General features: G+C 41.9%; 1 protein-coding gene across 2 annotated transcripts in view; it reads left to right on the forward strand.

Moving 5' to 3' along the window:
* Positions 1-21,450, forward strand: part of znf462 (zinc finger protein 462) — a 44,086-nt gene that overhangs the window by 12,320 nt on the left and 10,316 nt on the right. For both annotated transcript variants that reach the window (XM_079656697.1, XM_079656698.1), the window contains exons 2-7: positions 9,616-9,857; positions 10,056-15,283; positions 15,827-15,961; positions 17,435-17,841; positions 18,940-19,058; positions 20,609-20,806. In XM_079656697.1, the coding sequence (XP_079512823.1) occupies positions 9,656-9,857; positions 10,056-15,283; positions 15,827-15,961; positions 17,435-17,841; positions 18,940-19,058; positions 20,609-20,806 (6,289 nt within the window). In that variant the 5' untranslated portion in view covers positions 9,616-9,655. The remainder of the gene's footprint in view (positions 1-9,615; positions 9,858-10,055; positions 15,284-15,826; positions 15,962-17,434; positions 17,842-18,939; positions 19,059-20,608; positions 20,807-21,450) is intronic.

Consider the following 21,450-nt stretch of genomic DNA (forward strand, 5'->3'; position numbering starts at 1 on the left):
TAAAATAGCAATGCAAAGATTTGATAAACTTCCTTCACTATTTATATTTACTTATATATACGCCAAATAGAGGAAGTGATTTTTTTTTTTAAAACAGTAAATGGGATATATATTTTAAAAATGGTGTACGGCCACAAATAATTTATAGTCAACTGTGATTCATTTTTAATAGAAAACATATTTGATATATATATATATGTCTGCTATTTTGTTATTGTTCATACTTAGCAATTTCCCCCCCTCACTTATCTGCACTATCTGCTGTTGTAGTCATGTACATTTTCCGTTGCGGGACGGATAAAGGATTTCTGATCTGAAATTGATGTAATGGTAAAACATTGATTTATCTTTATTAATACTTTTCTAGAATCACATTAATTTGACAGAATATATCAATATGATATTGTGACATTGTGCAAAGGAACACTGCATAGATTCAGAGTCACAGAGGCTTTTTGTTGTTGCACATTCAGGAAAAGCAGGTTGTGCTGTTATATGTTCATTAAACTCACAACAGAAAGTGTGACCACAATGTAGAGCACTGGGAGACCTGCACACACTGTTGGAAGACAACGTCTCAGTGGGTGATCCATTGAAGTAATGGTGTTTTGTCAATTTGATATTAAGGGATAGGCTCACTTTGCACTAGTGCTTTTAACATCACCCATGTTAATGTGCAATTGGAGTGCCTCATGCAAACAAATTACAATTAGGGCCTATCAATTATTTTCTGTTGTTAATATATCTGCAGTTGTATTGTCAGTTCAAAGCCGAAAGATATTTAGTTTAATATGACGTCAAAGAGAAAAAAGCTCTATATTCAAGTGGCATCCTCTGAAATGTGACTATTTAATAGTAAACCGAAAGACAAAATCACCAATGAATTGAAAATAAATAATGTGCTTGCTGCTGTCCAACTTTAGTGTACGTGACGTGTCTCTCCTTCACAGTAAAAGCCTTTCTTTGCTGGTATTTTACCTCTTTAATTTTAAGCTATTTCGTTCCATCATTTTTTATACAATTGCACTCCCTTATGCTCTAAGCTCTTTAATAGCTAGTTTTTGTTATTGTAAAACGTATGCTTTATGCATTTACAGTGGGGCAAAAAAGTATTCAGTCAGCCACCAATTGTGCAAGTTCTCCCACTTTAAAAGATGAGAGAGGCCTGTAATTTTCATCCTAGGTATACCTCAACTATGAGAGACAAAATGAGAAAAAAAATCCAGAAAATCACATTGTCTGATTTTTTAAGAATTTATTTGCAAATGATGGTGGAAAATAAGTATTTGGTCAATAACAAAAGTTCATCTCAATACTTTGTTGTATACCCTTTGTTGGCAATGACAGAGGTCAAACGTTTTCTGTTAGTCTTCACAAGGTTTTCACACACTGTTGCTGGTATTTTGGCCCATTCCTCCATGCAGATCTCCTCTAGAGCAGTGATGTTTTGGGGCTGCCGCTGGGCAACACGGACTTTCAACTCCCTCCAAAGATTTTCTATGGGGTTGAGATCTGGAGAGTGGCTAGGACACTCCAGGACCTTGAAATGCTTCTTACGAAGCCACTCCTCCGTTGCCCGGGCGGTGTGTTTGGGATCATTGTCATGCTGAAAGACCCAGCCATGTTTCGTCTTCAATGCCCTTTCTGATGGAAGGAGGTTGTCACTCAAAATCTCTCGATACATGGCCCCATTCATTCTTTCCTTTACACGGATCTGGCACTTCAGGATTTGAGTCCCTGGCAGCGTAGTGTGTTACTGATGGTAGCCTTTGTTACTTTGGTCCCAGCTCTCTGCAGGTCATTGTCTAGGTCACCCCGTGTGGTTCTGGGATTTTTGCTCACCGTTCTTCTGATCATTTTGACCCCACGGGGTAAGATCTTGCGTGGAGCCCCAGATCGAGGGAGATTATCAGTGGTCTTGTATGTCTTCCATTTTCTAATAATTGCTCCCACAGTTGATTTCTTCACACCAAGCTGCTTACCTATTGCAGATTCAGTCTTCCCAGCCTGGTGCAGGTCTACAATTTTGTTTCTGGTGTCCTTTGACAGCTCTTTGGTCTTGGCCATAGTGGAGTTTGGAGTGTGACTGTTTGAGGTTGTGGACAGGTGTCTTTTATACTGATAACGAGTTCAAACAGGTGCCATTAATACAGTTAACAAGTGGAGGACAGAGGAGGCTCTTAAAGAAGAAGTTACAGGTCTGTGAGAGCCAGAAATCTTGTTTGTTTGTAGGTGACCAAATACTTATTTTCCACCATAATTTGCAAATAAATTCTTTAAAAATCAGACAATGTGATTTTCTGTATTTTTTTTCTCATTTTGTCTCTCATAGTTGAGGTATACCTAGGATGAAAATGGCAGTAGGCAGAAAGTGCTTTTATGTGGAATAATGTGCTCAAATGGCAGGTGAACATTTTAACTGTGGGGAATACTGAGAAAAGGGAGAGGCACGTTGATGAGATTGTCATAGAAACGTATTTACACAGATAGGCAGTGTGCACATTGCAACTTTATGTCAAAGACCAAAGGGTGATGTCAAGGGAACTTTATCAACTTCTAATATACAGTGTATTTTTTTTTCTTTTAAGATTTATCATGACATTGCTTATCTATGAGACATTGTGGTGCTTTAAACATTTTCTCCTATAGATTTATATCTGTCTATACAGAGCAGGTGAGCAGCTGAACAACTGTTCAAATACTGACACATTACAATATCCTTGCAAACATCCTGCAACGTTTAGACTTGTGTATGACAGGTGCTGTTTCAATTCGTAGTTTCTCGTATATTCATTTGTAGATGAACTGTTAATCACAATATCAGATACGTGTGTTGAGTTCTCCTGGGCTGGTGACATCAGAGGAAGGGAGTAGCCTTGACAATCATCAGCTCTCTATCTCCTGTTTGAGCAAGAGGCCAAATTCTCTCTGTCACTGTGACGTAACATTTTCTCTTTATCACTATGAGATCTTCCTCTGCTGAACACATGTTGTGTAACAACTTCAGAATATGAAGCTTTATACATTTACCTTTACTCTTCCTTTTCTCTCTTTTTTAATAACTGTCTTGAAAGTAAAAATGTATTGATTTGTCTCTGATGTCATCTCATCTCTTCAGAAAAAATCGATGCCCATGGCTCTGGCTATCTTCTGTTATTGTCTCTGTATTTTTCGTTTAAGAAGTAGGCTGTCATTTTTAATCAATGGGTCATTAATTATTGAGGGTGTACAGGTTGACAAGAGGCACATCCTGTCTTGCTGCCAGATGAATTATCTGGAGCCAGGATGCTCAACATATAATGATAATAATAATAATAATATATGGCATATTTTCTCTCTCTGCCGGCATGAGATGGTAGCGCTCACCAACAGTTAAGGACAAAACCTCTGTACTTCTAATCAGCTTAATGCTGGCTTATTCAAAGGCCCTCTTTCAGACAGAGCAGCTGCTGTCAGCCAGTTTGAGTGGAGGGTGTGACTGCTGGCAGAGCTCACTGATGCAGAGAGACCGGTTGGTGATTAACAAATGTCGGTAGACTTTGGAATCTGGGGAGCCCAGTCTGATGCCTTTGTGCTCAGTCGAATTCCACTGAAGGTATTCCAGGTGGCTCTGTCAGGCTCTCTCGCTGCCTTCCTTTTCCTCCCACCCTTCCCCTTCAGGCTCCCCTTCTGCGTCTCTCTGCTCCCTTCTCCTCAGGGTTTCAGAGCAGCTCTGAGATAAAGAAGTTGAGACATGCCTCACATTTTTAGACCCCCTCGTGGAACGTAGCTGGCAGTTTCTCTCCACAGTGTCGATGCTTGCTCTGACCTAATCTGTCTTTCTTTGGAGCGGGGATTGCAGCATTTCACTGGAAATCCCTTCATGTGAGAGATAATGTCCCTGAGAAATGAAATGACCGGGCGAATTCAGTCTGGCGAGAGTGTGAGATGTTTTCTGCTGAGCTGTGTGGGCAGAGGGCTTGGGTACAGCCCCGTGCATCTGGCAGATAGATTTCCGTCAGCAGCTCTCCAGTGTCAGACGGCCTGCCTTTGAGGAAGAGATCAGATCTGTGGGTCCATGTTGTGTGCTGGCTGAACACCTAAGCGCACATAGTCAGCTCCTAAAATGGCTGCCCTTGAAGCTCGGCTCAGAGGAGGATCTGAGCAGCTCAGTCTCTGCCTGTTCGAGCCCCAGCTGACTAGATGAAAGCAGTTACACAATCTCACCCATTAACTTGGTGTGGCACGGGGGACTGTCTGGCTGAAAAGACACAGCTAAGGCAGATGGTGGTTGTGTAGGAGGCTTTTTTTTTCTCCCCGGCATTCCTCTTCCCTTCTCCCAGAAAGGATTCACTTGATTATCCATGTCAAGGAACCTGGCATTAGGAGGCAACTTTGTTCAAAACAGCAGTGAACTGCCAAGAGAGCAGGGTGGGGCCCCGTGGTGAGGCTGTAACCTGACCCCGAGCAACAATGGATCCCCTGGTTGCTCAGGGACATACTGGCAGCTCGGCCGGCTCACATGGAGCTCTCCACTCTCTGGCCAGTTGGGTGTGGGAAGCAGGGGCGGGATTCCCAACTGTCTCTGGCCTGATCTCACTTGAAATGTCATTGTTTCGAGTGTCCAGCTCAGTGAACTGAATTTGATCCTGGTATTAAAGCTACACTTCACTATATCTCTGTTCAAATCAAAGCTGATTTCGTTAGACAATTAAAAATAAAAAAAATAGTAATTCGTAACTTGTCTCGTTGGGTTTTATATCGAATATTACAACTCTGTCAATGTAAAATGTTTTATTTTTACCTTAAAAGAGTGAATTTTCTAAAAATGTTATCCTTTTAAAAAATGGGCAGACTTTCCGAAAGGGTCCGAAATCCCCCCCCACCCCCCCCCCCCCCCCCCAACAAATGTATTTATTCCATCATGCATTCTTCGATCTTGAGAAAAACACAGCATCTTAAGTTAATCTTTAAGAAAGATCTAGGACCAAAGTGAAACAAGAGGCTCATTGCGTGTTATATTTCCTTACCTTCTACTTAGTTGCATATTTTGTTGACCTGCCTATTGACTTAAAATTAAAGAATTTATTGTATATTTTTTACATAATATCGAGCAATAATTATAGAAATATATATTTCCTGCCCTGGCTCTACAAAATACAGCATCTGGCTGAATAAAATAAAAGTGTTTTCTATCATTCACAATGCCCTAAAGGAAAGCGCGTAGTGTTGATATATTAATGCCAATCTCACTCTAAAGCCTCCTAAGAAGAATATAAGAAGATAAGTAGAGGTGATGCTGGTAACATTGTATTTATTGATCACAGACACGAATCATGGCGTCTCTGTGATGTGAAGGTCATGCTCACACAGTGGAGTATTAATCCTCGTTGAATACATGCAAACATATTTCTGTATTTGCCTAATAGAATACACAAATGAATACTCGTTATAAAGATATATGGCTTTCAACAACATGTGTGTTTAGTTTGGATAGTGCAGTGTTTTATCATTTTCACTACTAAGTTACATTTAACTTTATTTAATGAAAGATGTCCTTCTACATACTCTGCATACTGTTGCCATACTCATACCATTACAGATCCTCCATGTTAAGAATCAGAAGTCCTTTATGAGTCCCAGAGCGGGGAAATAAAGTTAGAGTTAGTTGTGTCTTTGTGAATGGGCCTTGGATATGAGCAGCTTGAATATGAATGGGAGCCTTATTATGAATGTCAGCTTGTTAATATACGTAACTCTCATTGTATAGACTCTGAGAGGTACCAATTCACAGATATTCAGCATCCATCTTTTTACTTTCTTTAAGCTGAATAACGATTGATACCAGCACTAAATTATTGATAACTTTTGATGACTTTTTCAATCTGAGACATACAACAAGCATTGGAATAACTTTAATATAATCTACCTTCCTGCATTTTAGACTTAAACTCATGTGTTATTTGGGAGCATATTTCCAATACAATAGCTTTGATTTTTTGATTTTTTTTTTATAATGGCATGTACCACAGTTACCAGCTTTTATCTAAACATATGCTTCCAGAAATGTTTAAAATGTGATAGTAATGTTAACTAGAGAATGCAATTCCTGAAGAAATTGCTAGTGGGAAGGCTTTATGCTGAAAATCTGACGCTAAACTGCTCTGCTGAAATGTAATGTGTAAGAAGAAAGTGAAGACTTGAGATTGAAATGATACATGAACACTGGGGGCTTGAATGTGTGATGAGAGAAGAAAATAAAGTAAAAAGGCTTGGAAAAGCAGCAGAATATTTGAACTGCAAACTTCTGAACTAACTTGATGGCGAATGATCTGTCGCCATGGCAACGGCATTTGATGACACCCCATAATACGCTTAGATGCGTTGATGGCTGCATCGTTACCAAACCTGTGAAGTTTTGGGGCGTTTGGAGCAGTTTCACTGAAGTTATGAGAAAAACCGTGTTTCAAGGCGAGCATTATGTTGCCATGGCAACGGCATTTGAAGAAATCTCAAAACTCTCCCGTAGATGTCTTCACGGCTGGACTGTTAGCACACGTGAAGTTTGAGCACTTTTTGAACATTTTCATAGGAGTTATAGCGACATCATGTTTTATGCCGAGGGATGCGTTTCCATGGAAACGGCATATGGTGAGATCTCAGATTTGGCGTAGAGCTGTTGAGGCATGGACCGGTGATAAACAAGTGAAGATTGGGGGACGATTGGACCGTGTCGATGGGACTTACAGCCAGATCGTGTTTCATGGTGAGTGGTCCGTCGCCATGGCAACGGCATTTGATGACACCCCATACTACGCTTAGATGCGTTGATGGCTGCATCGTTACCAAACCTGTGAAGTTCTGGGCTGTTTGGAGTATTTTCACTGAAGTTATGAGAAAACCGTGTTTCAAAGCGAGCATTGTGTTGCCATGGCAACGGCATTCGAAGAAATCTCAAAACTATCACGTAGATGTCTTCACGGCTGGACTGTTTGCACACTGCTATCTGAAGTCTGCTGCTCTGAGCATGTCAGTTGGAGTGATGACATCATCGTGTTCCATTGCACAGGTGTTTATAGTTGAGCTAACAAGGTGCCTAGACTTCAAAGGCTTCACTGTTCTGAATGAGAGATCTTGAACCTCTTACATGTGAACGTTTTGTGGAAGAACCGTAACAGATGTCTGTGAAATTTCAAAACGTGAAGCATGTCAAGGAAGTTGAGTATCTGAAGTGTAATTTTTGTGTACTTTCGGGTTAATAATGTGGCCTTTTTGGCAGTTTAACTAAAGGTGTGCGGCTGCTGCTGTGAGGAAATATCTGCCTGAAATTACAATGGGCTTTAATGGAGACATGTTGAACGTTTTTGTCACTTCATGCCCTCAAGAGGCACTTTGTTTAATTATTTTTTGCTTAATCATTTGTCATTTTTCAAGCAACGAGATGTTTTCCTACGTTTATCATTAAAAATGATGTATCAAGAATGTAGGGATTGGGAATTATGGCAGTTTTAAAAAGAAATATGAATGCGAATTTCAAGCTGTCCTCCACTCTAGCTGTGACATCACACACTCTAGTTAATGTTAAAATGTGAAGAAAACCTCTAAAACAAGGTCTGAACAATGTTTAATATCTCTAAAAGTAAGAATCAGATTTAAAAGTAGTTTTACACTAATAATGTCAGAAAGATGTTTAACATTTTAAAGTTGGAATGAGGTGTCTGAATGAAAGTATGAATGAACAGTTAGCAGTTGAATTGCATGAAGATTTGTTGAAGTCTGAAGATTTTCTCCATTGACTTCAATGTTAAAATGTTGATGTATTATGGGATGTATCTCTGGAATTATGAAAGTTATGAATGAGAAAAGTAATAGCCATCGATTCCCGACCAAGCTGAAGGTTTTGATGTTTGAATGGAGTTTCTGCGATGTCCAATGCGGGAGGAGAAGAGGGCCAAAATAAGTCGGCGGAATAATAATAAACTTTTCGTGCGTAGAATAACAGTTAGTTGGAATGCTGTTAACAGCATTCCCACTAAATTAGGTTTTTATTCAAGAACCAAAAGGGTGCCCTTTAGGTGCCCATCGTATAACTAGTGTGAGTTACATGTTCAATTTAGTTATTTTATATTTTTTCAAGATAAAATGGCCAGCGATGATGAAATAGCTGTGAAATGATGGGCACATCATCAACTACATTTCTCTGGCCAAGTCCAAACTGCAGCCCAGAGACATAAGCCTTCATCTCTCCGTTGATTCATTCAATCTTATTTCAGACTAGCAGTTGATACAATCTGATGGAATAGTCTGCTCTAAATACTGAGCTGTGGGGCTGCTCTCCAGCTGTTGCTTATCCCAAGGTAATACAAATGGGACAAATCAGCCCATAATCCCTCTGCAGTCCCTCCATTGTTCTTAGATTGATGCCATGCTAAAAAAATGGGACCTTCTTAGTATTCTGAGTAACATCAGCATCTGCTGAATTCTCCTCTTCGTCATGTTGATGAGGATCTCTATCAGAGTTTCTTGACAGCATTGTTTTAGGGAAAATATTATTTTGTTATAAAGATTTGTGAGTATCTCAGTGTGGCTTTGTTTTCATAATGAGACAGTGGTTATTTGTTACAGTTTTAAATAATACGTTTTGAGAATATAATTTTTGCAGTACAACATTTCAGTGAGAGAGAGAGAGAATAGGTAGGGATGAAACCCTCTTTAATGGTCACACATGCAGAGCACACAGCACACACAGTGACATTTGTTCTCTGCTTTTAACCGCAGCTATTGTACAGTTCCCGGCGAGCAATGGGAGTGAGGGGGGAAGGGGGATGTCCGGTGCCTTGCTCAAGGGCACCACGGCAGGGCAGGAGGTGAACTGGGACCTCTTCAAGTAGAAGTCCACACTCCATATTTAGGTCTGGTCGGGGACTTGAACCGGCAACCCTACGGCTCACAGTCCAAGCCCCTACTAACTGAGCCACTGCCGGACCAATGACAACCAGTGACATACTTGACTATTGATTTAGTTTTATTAGAAGTAAAAATGTGCTATTTTAATTTGTCTTATGCATTATTCAATAACAAATCAATCATAAGGAAATACAAATGTTATGTCTGAATAATTATAATTGCAATCACAGTCACATTTACTTGAGGGGCCATATTTCCAACAACATGTTATATTTTGTAGCAAATTCTTGCAAATACAACTTGAAAAGGCTGGCTTTTGAAAACATAATCATAATGCACTTCAAAGCATTGTATATTTGTCTGGCCATGGTCTTAATGGTTCTGTGAAATGTGTGTCATCCATCCTTCACTTGATTATTCTTGGTTCACAGCAGGAATCCCATCAGTAATCATGCTGTATTATCACCAAGCTCATGTTTATGGAAGGGCATGTTCATTAAACTGAATATTGGTATATTACAGAATGATATTTCTCCTGCTTTGAAATTGCTCTGCAGCCTACAGTACCAATGGGTCTCGTTTCTGTAGAAAATACTATTTGACTTACTTGAACTCTAAATAGCTCATGTGGTATTTTACCTTGATTCTTATGAATTATTTGTATTCTTGTTTAAACTCATGTAATGCTGCATGTCCTCATGATTTCTCTCTATTTATTTTTCTTTGCAGGTTTCCCTGATTTTCCAGGGAGTGCTCCCAGGTTTCAGTGATGGAGATGTTGCAGTGTGACGGCTGTGACTTCCGTGCAGAGTCATACGAGGACCTGAAGACCCACATTCAGGACGTGCACACCGTTTTCCTGCAGCCTGCAGATGCAGATGGGTCTGGCTCTCTCAAAGGCGAGGATGAAGAGGAGGCGGAATATGAGGACAAGGATGAAAAGGATTATACGCCTCCTAAAGCTGGAATGAGTATGTCAACTACATTGAATCAGATGTTACAGATTAATTTGTTGAGGATTAGGAAACAAATAACTCTGCATACTAGGATGGTTTTATATTTCATCGAGGAGCATATTATTTATGAGTTGTTGCTGGTTTTATTATCTTAAAGAAACTGACATTTTAAATTAGAGCAGAAATCTCACACACTTTGTCATCTTTTTTCAGGCCCCAACTCTACTGACAATTCCAACCAAACACCACAGAAGCAGACAGCTGAAAACCACATACCATTTTACCAGTGCAAGTTCTGTGTCCGTTACTTCAGATCAAAGTCATTCTTGAGAAACCACACCAAAAAGGTGCATGATGTTGTGGAGGAAGATTCAGATGCAAGTATCTCGTCGCAGGGAGCTAAGCAGCCCGGCTACACCGTCATAATGCAAAACGACCATTCAAAAGTGTACTCCTGTCAGTATTGCACATACAAGTCTCCACGCAAAGCAAGGATAATGAAACACCAACTAATGTATCATAATAAGGTTCCCGCAGAGAGTGCTGGAGATCTTTCAGAATACACTGAGACCGGAGAGGAATCGGACTCAGCCGGTGGACTCATGAAGGGAACATTTGCCTGTGAATGGTGCGAATATCAAACTGACCAGAAGGACAGCTGGACTGATCATGTGGTGAAGGAACACAGTGACAAGGTCAAGATAGTTTCCAGCATTGCAGAGCTGGAAAGGGAGGCCAGTGCAAGCTCACCCAAACCAGATTCTCCCTCCGCTTCCCAAAGCCAGACTAGATTAAAGATAACTTCCATTGATGTTGGTGAAAAGAAAGAGCCATTAGAAAAAACATCCGAAAACACCTTGGAGAAAACAGTCCAAGAGATCTCATCCTTTCATTACACACAGATGAATGCAGTAGCACCCAACAGCACAGGTTCCTCTATTTTGTCCAAGAGGTTCTCTTCCTCTGATGTCTCCAAAAGTATCGTAGAGATGGACGCCGACGCTGTCAATGACGAGGACTCTCACAGCAGCTTAGAGGATGATGATGATGAAGAAGAGTTAGGTGATATGGATGATCCCAGCTATACTGGGACCCTGTCAGCAGATGCAAAGCAGCTTTTAACTGATGAGGATAATAAATTACTGGAGACTAAAGGAATACCCTTTAGAAAGTACATGAACCGATTTCAGTGCCCCTTCTGTTCCTTCCTCACCATGCACAGGCGGAGCATCTCCCGCCACATTGAAAACATTCATCTATCTGGCAAAACCACAGTGTATAAATGTGATGAATGCCCATTCATTTGCACCAGCCCTCTCAAACTAGGCACGCACAAACAGAGCCACGTTTCCTCACATGTAGACACCATGGACCTAACAAGTGATAGTCCAGATTCTCACAATGACACTGCTGCGGAGCCAGTTAATGGGGGTAGTGTTAGTTCCAAAGTCAATGGAAAAAAGTTAACCAGCACACCAAACGACCAGCAGAATCCTCATCGCTGCACGCTCTGCAGCTTCTCCACCACCACTCTGAAAGGTCTGAGGGTTCACCAGCAGCATAAGCATTCCTACTGTGATGACCTAGATCCCTCTGCCTTTGAAAGCCAGCTGACTGACCAGCAGGACTCTGATGTGGACGCTTCTCCAATCTTTCTACAAAAAACTCAGACCTCCATTTTAGGACTTGCCACCAAAAAGCCCTTAGTAACAGGGAAAAGAGCCAGAAAGTCCATTAACGACTTGCCTTTGGATTTGTCCTCAGTTAAGAAGAGAACTAGAATTGATGAAATTGCCAGTAACCTTCAAAGTAAGATAAGCCAAAGCCAACAGGACATGATCATAAACTTAGATGACATGGATGATGAAGACGCAGGAGAAAATCAAGCCGGCGCTGAGGCAGACAGTGGAAACCATGACAATAAAAACCCTGTCTTCACTTATAACACACAACAGCTTAATGCAAGAGATGCAATGACTTCTCAAGAGGGAGGCAGAATAGGAAAAAGAAAAAGCAACCCTAAGTCAAAACCTAGAAACATTCCTATATCAATGACTCTATCGGATGATAGTGAAAACATCTCTGCTGACCCCAGCGACAGTGCTATCCAAGAGAATGCTGATTATCCAGAGGAAGTAGGAATAGCACGATTCTACTGTAAACACTGTGATTACCACAACAAATCAGCTCGTAGCGTCAGCACCCACTACCAGAGGATGCACCCTTACATCAAGTTCAGCTTTAAGTACATCCTGGACTCAGAGGACCAGAGTGCAGTCTTCCGCTGCTTAGAGTGCTACATCGAATACACAAATTACAACGATCTGCATCAACACTACATGGAGCACCACCCTGAAGCAAGCAATGTGCTCAACTTCAACCAACCAAATCTGGTATACATGTGCCGCTTTTGTTCGTACACAAGCCCCAATGTCAGGAGCCTAATGCCCCACTACCAAAGAATGCACCCTACAGTGAAAATAAACAATGCTATGATCTTCTCTAGCTATGTAGTGGAGCAGTCCCCAAAAACGGGTGAATCTCAAACCCTGAGGGAAATACTAAACTCGGGCCCTAAGATTTTGAACTCAGCCACCTCAACCCCAAGGTCGTCCTCCAGTCCAGTGCCGAAAACCGCCCCCAAGACCCCTGAACCTAATGCCGAGGCAGACCTTAAAGAATCTATTAGTGGTAATGTTGTTGTCTATGATTGCGATGTGTGTTCTTTTGCTAGCCCCAACATGCACTCTGTTTTAGTCCACTATCAGAAGAAACACCCAGAGCAAAAGGCTTCTTATTTCCGTATACAGAAAACCATGAAGGTCATCACGGTGGATCAATCGCAGTCTGTTGCAAACTCTTCACATAATATAAGCATGGCAACGCCTCCAAAACAACAGAGCACAGCGCTGTATGGTTCGGATGAAGAGATGTACTACTGTAAACATTGTGTGTATAGTAACAGATCTGTTGTTGGTGTGCTGGTCCACTATCAAAAGAGACACCCTGAAGTAAAAGTGACGGCAAAATATATCAAACATGGCGCCCCAACCCCTGGTTTGATGAAATTAATGGATGAACTTCAAATTGCAGCTCCCAAACAGTTTTTAAAGCAGTTTCAAAACAACGGTCATGATGGGTCTAACAACACGAGCCCGAAACCAGGAGGTGGTGAGAAAGGTGAGGACGAGCTGTTCTTTTGTCAGCACTGTGATTATGGCAACCGCACTGTAAAAGGAGTGCTAATCCATTACCAGAAGAAGCATAAGGAGACTAAGGCCAACGCTGACCTTGTGCGTCGTCACACTGCAGTTGTCCGGAGTCAGCGCGAGCGTGCACAGATGGTTCAGTCGAGTTCAGTCTCCTCTGCATTGATCCCAGCCCCTCCGGACCCGGAAAACACTACGTCACTGCGCTCATTGAAGTGCAGACACTGTACCTACACATCCCCCTACATCTATGCCCTGAAGAAACATCTGAAGAAAGAGCACCCCACTGTTAAAGCCACAGCTATGACCATTTTACACTGGGCTTACCAAGATGGCGTCCTGGAGGCTGGCTACCACTGTGAGTGGTGCATCTACTCCCACGCTGAACCCCAGGGTCTGCTGCTCCACTACCAAAGACGCCATCCTGAGCACAATGTGGATTACACTTACATGGCCAGCAAGCTGTGGGCTGGTCCGGAGACCCAACAAGGGGGCAATATGGAAACTAAACATTACAAATGCAGAGACTGTGCCTTTGAGGCCTGTACAATATGGGACATCACTAGTCACTATCAGGCAGTCCACCCTTGGGCCATTAAAGGGGATGAATCTGTGCTTTTGGATATTATCAAAGGAAATGGCTCAGATGAAAATATAAACCAGCAGGTTGACAAAGAACAAATGTCTTTCGAATGCCAACCTGTTGAAGATGATGGCGCGCTGGTCATTGTCACTACACCTCAAGAAAGCCCACATCCTCCCCACCCACGTCTATCCCTCTCTAACAATACTTACCAGTGCACTGTATGTCTATCAGAGTACAACAGTCTCCATGGCCTCCTCACTCACTATGGGAAGAAGCACCCAGGCATGAAAGTAAAGGCTGCAGATTTTGCACAGGAGGCCGACATCAACCCCAGCTCTGTGTATAAATGTCGTCACTGTCCGTATGTTAACTCCAGAATCCACGGTGTTCTAACTCACTATCAAAAGAGACACCCATTAGTGAAAGTCACTGCAGAAGACTTTGCAGACGATATCGAGCAAATTCCTGACGTAAATGAGGGAGATGACAAGTGCAAAACTCAAAGGCAAGGCTACGGGGCATACAGATGCAAAATGTGCACGTACACTCATGGGACACTGGAGAAACTCAAAATCCACTATGAGAAATATCACAATCAGTCTGCCTCTGAAATCTTTTCTGCCTCTATGACATATTTCACTCCCGGTAAAGAAAGAGAGCCAGTAGCGGAATGCAGTGGTGGTAATATATCAAGTGCAGCACAAGTCCAGGAGGTCGGTCAGTTGGACCTTGCCCTGTCCCAGTTACCCGTCAATAAGACAGAGAAACATGCTATGTTCAAGTGTCAGCTCTGCAAATACTTCTGCTCCACCAGGAAAGGCATCGCTCGGCACTACCGTATCAAGCACAACAACGTCCGCGCACAGCCAGAGGGTAAAAACAATGTCTTTAAATGTGCTCTGTGCCCATACACAAACCCTATACGCAAAGGTCTGGCAGCACACTACCAGAAGCGGCACGATATTGATGCCTATTATACCCATTGTCTGGCTGCTTCCAAGACTTTGACTGAAACGCCTATCAAAGTGATAGCAGCCCCGCCGCCGCCAGAAGCGGAAAACACAGAAATGAGTGAAGACTTGCGTTTGGCTGTGGAGAGACGAAAGTGTTCTCTTTGCCCCTTTCAGGCCTTCAGCAGGAAGAGCATTGTCTCTCACTACATTAAACGCCACCCAGGTGTCTTCCCCAAGAAGCAGCACGCCAGCAAGCTTGGCCGCTACTTTACCGTTATCTATGCCAAAGAACCCGAGAAGGTTGCTGTCAGTGAAATGGCAGAAGACGAAAAGGAAGTGCTGGAAGTTCAACCTGAACCCGAGCAGGACGGAGAGGTGGATTGGTTGCCATTCAAGTGTTTGAAATGCTTCCGGTTGTCTTTTAGTACAGGCGAGCTGCTCTCTATGCACTACAGCGACCACCACAGCAATGACTTGAAGAGGGACTTTGTGGTGTCGCCAGGTCCCGGGGACGAGGACTCTGAGTTGTACAAGTGTTCTCACTGTGAGCTGAAGTTCCTGACTCTCCCAAATCTGGCTAAACATCTATTGAACCACAATGAGGAGTTTCAGAAAAGGGCCATGAGGCAGGAGAGGAGGAGGCAGCTGCTCAGCAAACAGAAAGCAACAGAACCCGAGACCAAACCTGAGAAGGTAAGCATAGATACATGTCTGCCTTAAAGCTTGTAAATAAAGAATAAAACCAGCATAATTAAATCTTCATCAATAATATCTGAGCCATGCATCTCTTATTATGCTTTAAGCTACCACTGTCTATAATACTATAGCTGTTCCTTAACTACTTGTCATGGGCTGCAAAGGTTTTGTACCAACATCATTAATCATTGAGAGTATTGTTAATTTATCATAACATGGCAGTAAACCCACAATCAATGCAGTAGTACCTTAAGTAACAAAACAAGGATAATTGTGGATTTCAAATTGCCCTTCAACTGTCAACAAATATGAAAAACAGTTATAATAAGGTGTTATAAATAGTTTCATAGTAAGTAAGTTAACACATACAATCTCATTTCATGTATATTCCATAACTAAATAAATCAGATGGTTTTGATCATACAATGTTATTGTCCTTAGAATCGATTCAAAAATGTTTTTTAAAAAGATGTCAAACTGAAAGAAACAAATACTGTGAATATAACAACTGATTGTTTGTCATTCTTTCCCGATGAACAGGAAAGCACTGAAAATAAAGCTCCGTTAGGATTCAGGTGTAACTTCTGTGTAGAGATGCACCCCACCCTCCGAGCCATCTGCAACCACCTGAGGAAGCACGTCCAATATGGAGAGGTCAAAGAGGGACATGTCAAGGTAAATAAATGGAGTTGGATTTATTCTCATTATTAAATAATATTATTTCTATATTGTATAGGTTTTTCTCGTCCACACTCCTCATCCCACATGCTCTGCAGTGATCTGTTTTACTTGGTTCCTGTTTCCCATTTTGTTTCTTACTGACGGAGGGTAGACAGTCTGTCAGCTTCCCCCAGAGAAAGCAAACAACACTGTCCCATTGCAGTAAAGGGGGGGGGGTTACAGAGTAGTGAGCCATAACTTTTAGTGCAGCGGCGGGTTACTATTCAAACATTAGTATTCCACTGAGGCTGCCAGAGAGAGGAACGGGCCTGAAGATCCAACGTCTCATCCAAACAGAGGCTTGGTTCCTCTTATAACATGTACTGTACTCACTTCTGCAACTGAGGCCTGCTACAAAATATTGAGTACTTTTGTTGTGTATTTTGATCACCTCTACCAGCATACTGTATGTTTGGAAGAAGATGAAAATGAGAGTAGCTTATCACAGTGACATGATTACAGTTTAAACTCCAGGGATGCAATTGTTTTTGATACATTTGGATGAAGAGAGGGCCGTCAGATCAGACTGGATGGAAAGGTTGGGCCTTTGGATGCCACATCTTATTTATGGCCACATGAAATGCAGGGTCAGGTCCTTCCACAGAGCCAATGAGCTTCCTCGAGGCAATAAAAAAGTCACAGTGATCGCCCGTCTACTTGTGACAACAGAAACCAGCCAGCACTCCAGCAGATGAAGGAAGAGGAAATGGACGGAGGAGTTTTGCTTTGCAGTTAGATTGTTTGTTGGTGTGCGAATTTGCAAGGTTTTCTGCTTTAGGTCCTTATTTGTTTTGTTATATGAAGTTTTGTGTCATTTCATTTCCTTTCTAGGGGGAGTGTCAGATCAGGGTTTCAGTTGTTTTTAGATGTTGAAGTTTGCTTATAATTGACCCGGTCATGTTTTTCCATAATTTGTCCTGGACTATAAACACTTTCATTAAGAGGCTCGTACTCCAGATTAAAGTATTTTGGACAGGTTTTTTTAGCGGCTTTAGGAAAACAACAGATGTTGCATAGACAAGCTTTGAAGCCAAAAATATAACCACATGTTGATCTTCAGCACAAATGCATCCAATTGACATTACACAGGATGAGTGAGAGAGCTGTAACTAACACTTAAGTGGAAATGATTGCGCTGATAGAGCACAGGCAGAACCAGAGGTGTTAGACAGATGCTTAACTGTCGCTTATGTGCTGTTAACATGATTTGCCTGATTTAGGAAAAATGGTTAGAGCGGCAGAGTCTAAGTGATACTTCGGTGAACAGCTATTTTTGTCATCTGGAAGCTGATTAAGTATCAACATTGGACAATCTACATAACTCGTTACTCTTAATCTCTCTCATTTCATTGCCCTATTGTGGGTTGGCATAACAAAAAGGCTGTGACAGACAAAATCAACAGAGACCTCTCCTCTTTGTTTTTGCAGCAGGAAGTCAGTGAGGTCCCCTTGACCCTGCCTTCAGAGACCCTGACGAATGGTGACATGGAGGAGGAAGAAGCAGCTGAAGCTGACGGCCTCGAGGGGCCCTCGCCCTCCATGATGGTTTCCCCAGAATCTGTTGATGTTGCCGCAGAGACACTGGAAACAGAGAGGGAGGCCGTTGGAGGAAGAGGAGCGGCCCTGGTGGCAGCGGCGAGGGCCGTGGTGTCAGAGGGCGAACTGAAGCAGCGATTAGCAGCGGGGGGTCACCCATGTGCCCAGTGCGACCGAGTCTTCATGTCCATGCAGGGACTGAGGTCCCATGAGAGGAGCCACTCAGCCATGGCAATGTTCAGCAGAGAAGACAAATACAACTGCCAGTACTGCCAGTTTGTCTCACCCTTCAGACATAAGTGAGTAGAGAGGAGTCAATCCTAACAATGTATCCACATGACTGCCCCCTGTGTATAGGATGAGACTTTATAAGGAATGAATTAAACGCATACATTTAGACTTAATGTTATTTGTTTCAACGTGTTTATCCAGTGATGTATTCTGAATGTACCTTTCATAAGTGTTTTTCATTAAGGTTAGTGCAAGTTTAATTTGTTAAATATCAGTAAAATTGAGTACCCTGTGTCTGCTTCAAAATAAAAGCCATCCCATGGAGCTCCAATTGAATTGAGGAAATGTTTTATATGCAGTAGGCATAACTCAAAGCTGCTGTGATATGGCTTTAGGAACAGTGAGGGTGATATAATGAGATAAAATTACAAACAACAATACTGGATTACATGCATGCTTCATTTCCTGTGAATCCCTCATGCAGATTATTAGAGAACATATATTATATAAGCTGTATAAACAATAAAAACTGTGCATTTTAAACTCATCCTTACATACATAACCAATCGTAGACCAGCTGCAAATGTTAAACTCCATTTGCACAGACCACAATTCTAAACCATTTGGAAATCCCTTTGAATCCTCAATCTTTTCAGATGTCCTGCCTCCTTGGAGAGTAAGACAAACATTATAGCGAGACAAACATTTTGTTAGTGTGATTTGTCGTATCCATCACAGAGACACAGAGCGAGAGTCCTCCTCTCCTCTGAGCTCCCAGGTGTAATCCCTCTGTACTGTATGTGCCCTGACCCAGAAAGAAGCCGCATTCCCATGCCACCTAGGAGTCTGGCATTAAAAACACAGCCACTGCCCCCACAGGCGCTCGCACGCTCCCTCCCACCAAGGGATTGTGGGTAGATGAGTTCACCCCACGGCTCCTTGTTCTGTAGTCTTTGGAAATGTGTTGTTTATGAGGTAAACAGAATAGAGCGCTTTAGATGCTGCGGAAAACAGCCTGCTGTAGAAATCAGTGTATGCTGTCTCTCTATTATTGTCACTTTCTCTCTTTATCTCCCATCCTTCTCTCCTCCTTCCATCTACTTTTTCCCCGTCTTTCATCCTCTTATCTCATATCCTCCCTTCTGCTTTTGTTTTTTTTGTGCCAGTCTGGACAGACATGTGCAGTCTCACCACGGCCACCACAAACCCTTCAAATGCAAACTCTGCCCCTTTAAATCTGCCTACGTGAGTCGCTTGAAGAGCCACCTGCATAAGGCACACACAGGTAAAAACCTACACTCACACACACACACACACACACACACACACACACACACACACACACACACACACACACACACACACACACACACACACACACACACACACACACACACACACACACACACACACACATACATTAAATCTCATTTTACAGCTGTTGCCAGTGACTAACATTCTGCCACATAAGGATGCTGTGCTTGACTTAGCTTATCCTGCCCAGTATGGCCAGCTGTGGAGGAGCAGCTTCACCATTCACCAAGAACATTAAATACAGTTAATTAAGCTCATCAAATAGAATCCTTTTTGTATTTAGGCACAAATAGCCCAGATTAATTAATCGTTAATTATGTTTATTTGAGAATAAAGTGATGAAGGACTCAGCACGGTACAAAGGAACATGACTACATGTGTCCGTGGTTGAATGTGATTTTTTTCCCGCCTGTGATCGTTTTGTTGCTGTTGAGGGAACCAGATGGCAGACAAAGACATTCGCATTCAAGCAAATATAAAAAAGCTCCTACCTGGGAACCAAGTGCATACGCAAAAGGAACAATCTCAGAACTGGCAGACTAGAAAAGCAGATTTTCAAGGGGCATCTGAGGGCTCTCAAATGTCTGTTTTTAGGACAACAATAGCAGCACTCAGAGTTAACAACTTCTGTGGTTTATTCGCACAAACCAATTCTGTTGTGATTTCATTTGGATTAGTTCTTCCCTATCTTGTCCCTGAAAACAGTCCAAGATACTTTGGATTGATGCACACCAGAAATAGTTCAATTAGGAAGTAGTTTTCCCTAATAAACCACTTCTGGTTGGCTATGTTACTATCAGATCCGATTTGGTTGTTATGGTGCATCTCTTCAGGATGCTGCTTGCATTAGGGTTGTTAAGCAAGTTTATTAAACAGCTGCAGGAAGCAAGATGTTATATATCACTGTTCGGTGCTTTCAAAACGTTATCAAAGCTGCTAAACACAGATGCCAAAGCTGCTCAGTCACATAAGGTAATGGTATGAAATCAAAGACAGTGGTCAGTATTCATGGCTCTTAATCGTGAGTTTGAAATGAAAAGAAGGCATTGTATAAAATTCCTTCCTATGTGTACGTCTCACCAACCTGCACACCTGCCTTCATGCTAATTATGGTGAAAGTTCCTCAATAATGTAATTTGCCCCTTCAGACTCACCTACCTCTGGCAGTTTGAATATATCCCTGTTTAAATTCAAAGTTTTTTTGTTTAATAGTCAACAAGCAGTATAACAATGTACTACACTTTCCAAATTGCCTACAAGGGAAGTGCACGTTGAGGTATTGGAAAAAGGATTATGTTTATGTGTGATACCTCAAGACAATGAAAATAAACATTGCAGCTTGATATTTCTTCAGTCAAAATCAGGCTAATTAGACTACGAGGAGCACTAAGTGACATGTTTGTTTCAGATTGGCTCCGAGGGGAATAGCTTTCTTTATGGTGCTGGATTGGTTTATTATCGCAATGTTTTTTATAAAGACTTTTCAGATTCTGTTACTTACATTTCTCGGTTTTCCTCCAGGTGAGCAGCACACATACAAGTGCTTGTCGTGCCCCTTCTCCTCTATGACCATCAGCCAGCTGAAGGAGCACTCTCTGATGGACCACGGCGAGGCGCTGACCCTCCCCAAACTGCGTGCTGCTACCCAGGCTGCTCACGGAGCCCCCAGGCCCCCCCGACCGGCCAGTAACACAGAGCAAACTCCCTTGGACCCGGATGGTAAGAGATCCTGCATAATGTCATTTTAATAGAGATGAGATCATAGGATAGGATTGTCAGGGCCAGATTTAGAAAACCTCAATCTAGCCTCAAAGCAGAATCTAGTTTCTTAACATTGGTGTTAACTCCTTGAGAGGATTTGATGGAAACAAATTCTATGTTTTTAGAAATAAGCCTGTACAGTAACACATGTACAGTATATTCATTTTATTTATCTTATGTTTATAAGATCAATTGACTTATCATTGCAGATCCAGCCATATTGAAAATATATGATACACGTCATGTTCTTGAAAATATAGCTTAAAGAATGTAATCAACTAAATCTTAATAGCTCTTTCATTCACATTAGGACTAAAACATCTACATTTTCTGGTTCAACCTTTTTATCAAAGGTGCTTTTTATTAGAGTAACAGATCACATTAGCGATAAACACGGAAACATACAGCAGTTGTTTCAATCATTACGTATCGGAAATTGGTTTAATAAATAAGAGAATGAAGGTTTTGACTGCTGAGGTTTGATTACCTCAGTCTTCTTTGATGTTGATCACTGACTCCTTCCTATCACAGAGGCCTCCTCTCATAGGTTGCTGCAGCAGCTAGCTCCTTGATGTGATGCCATGTTTTAGGTGTTTTAGTGG

This window comes from Notothenia rossii, assembly GCF_949606895.1.
Source record: "Notothenia rossii genome assembly, chromosome: 11".
In the NCBI taxonomy this organism is placed as follows: Eukaryota; Metazoa; Chordata; class Actinopteri; order Perciformes; family Nototheniidae; genus Notothenia; species Notothenia rossii.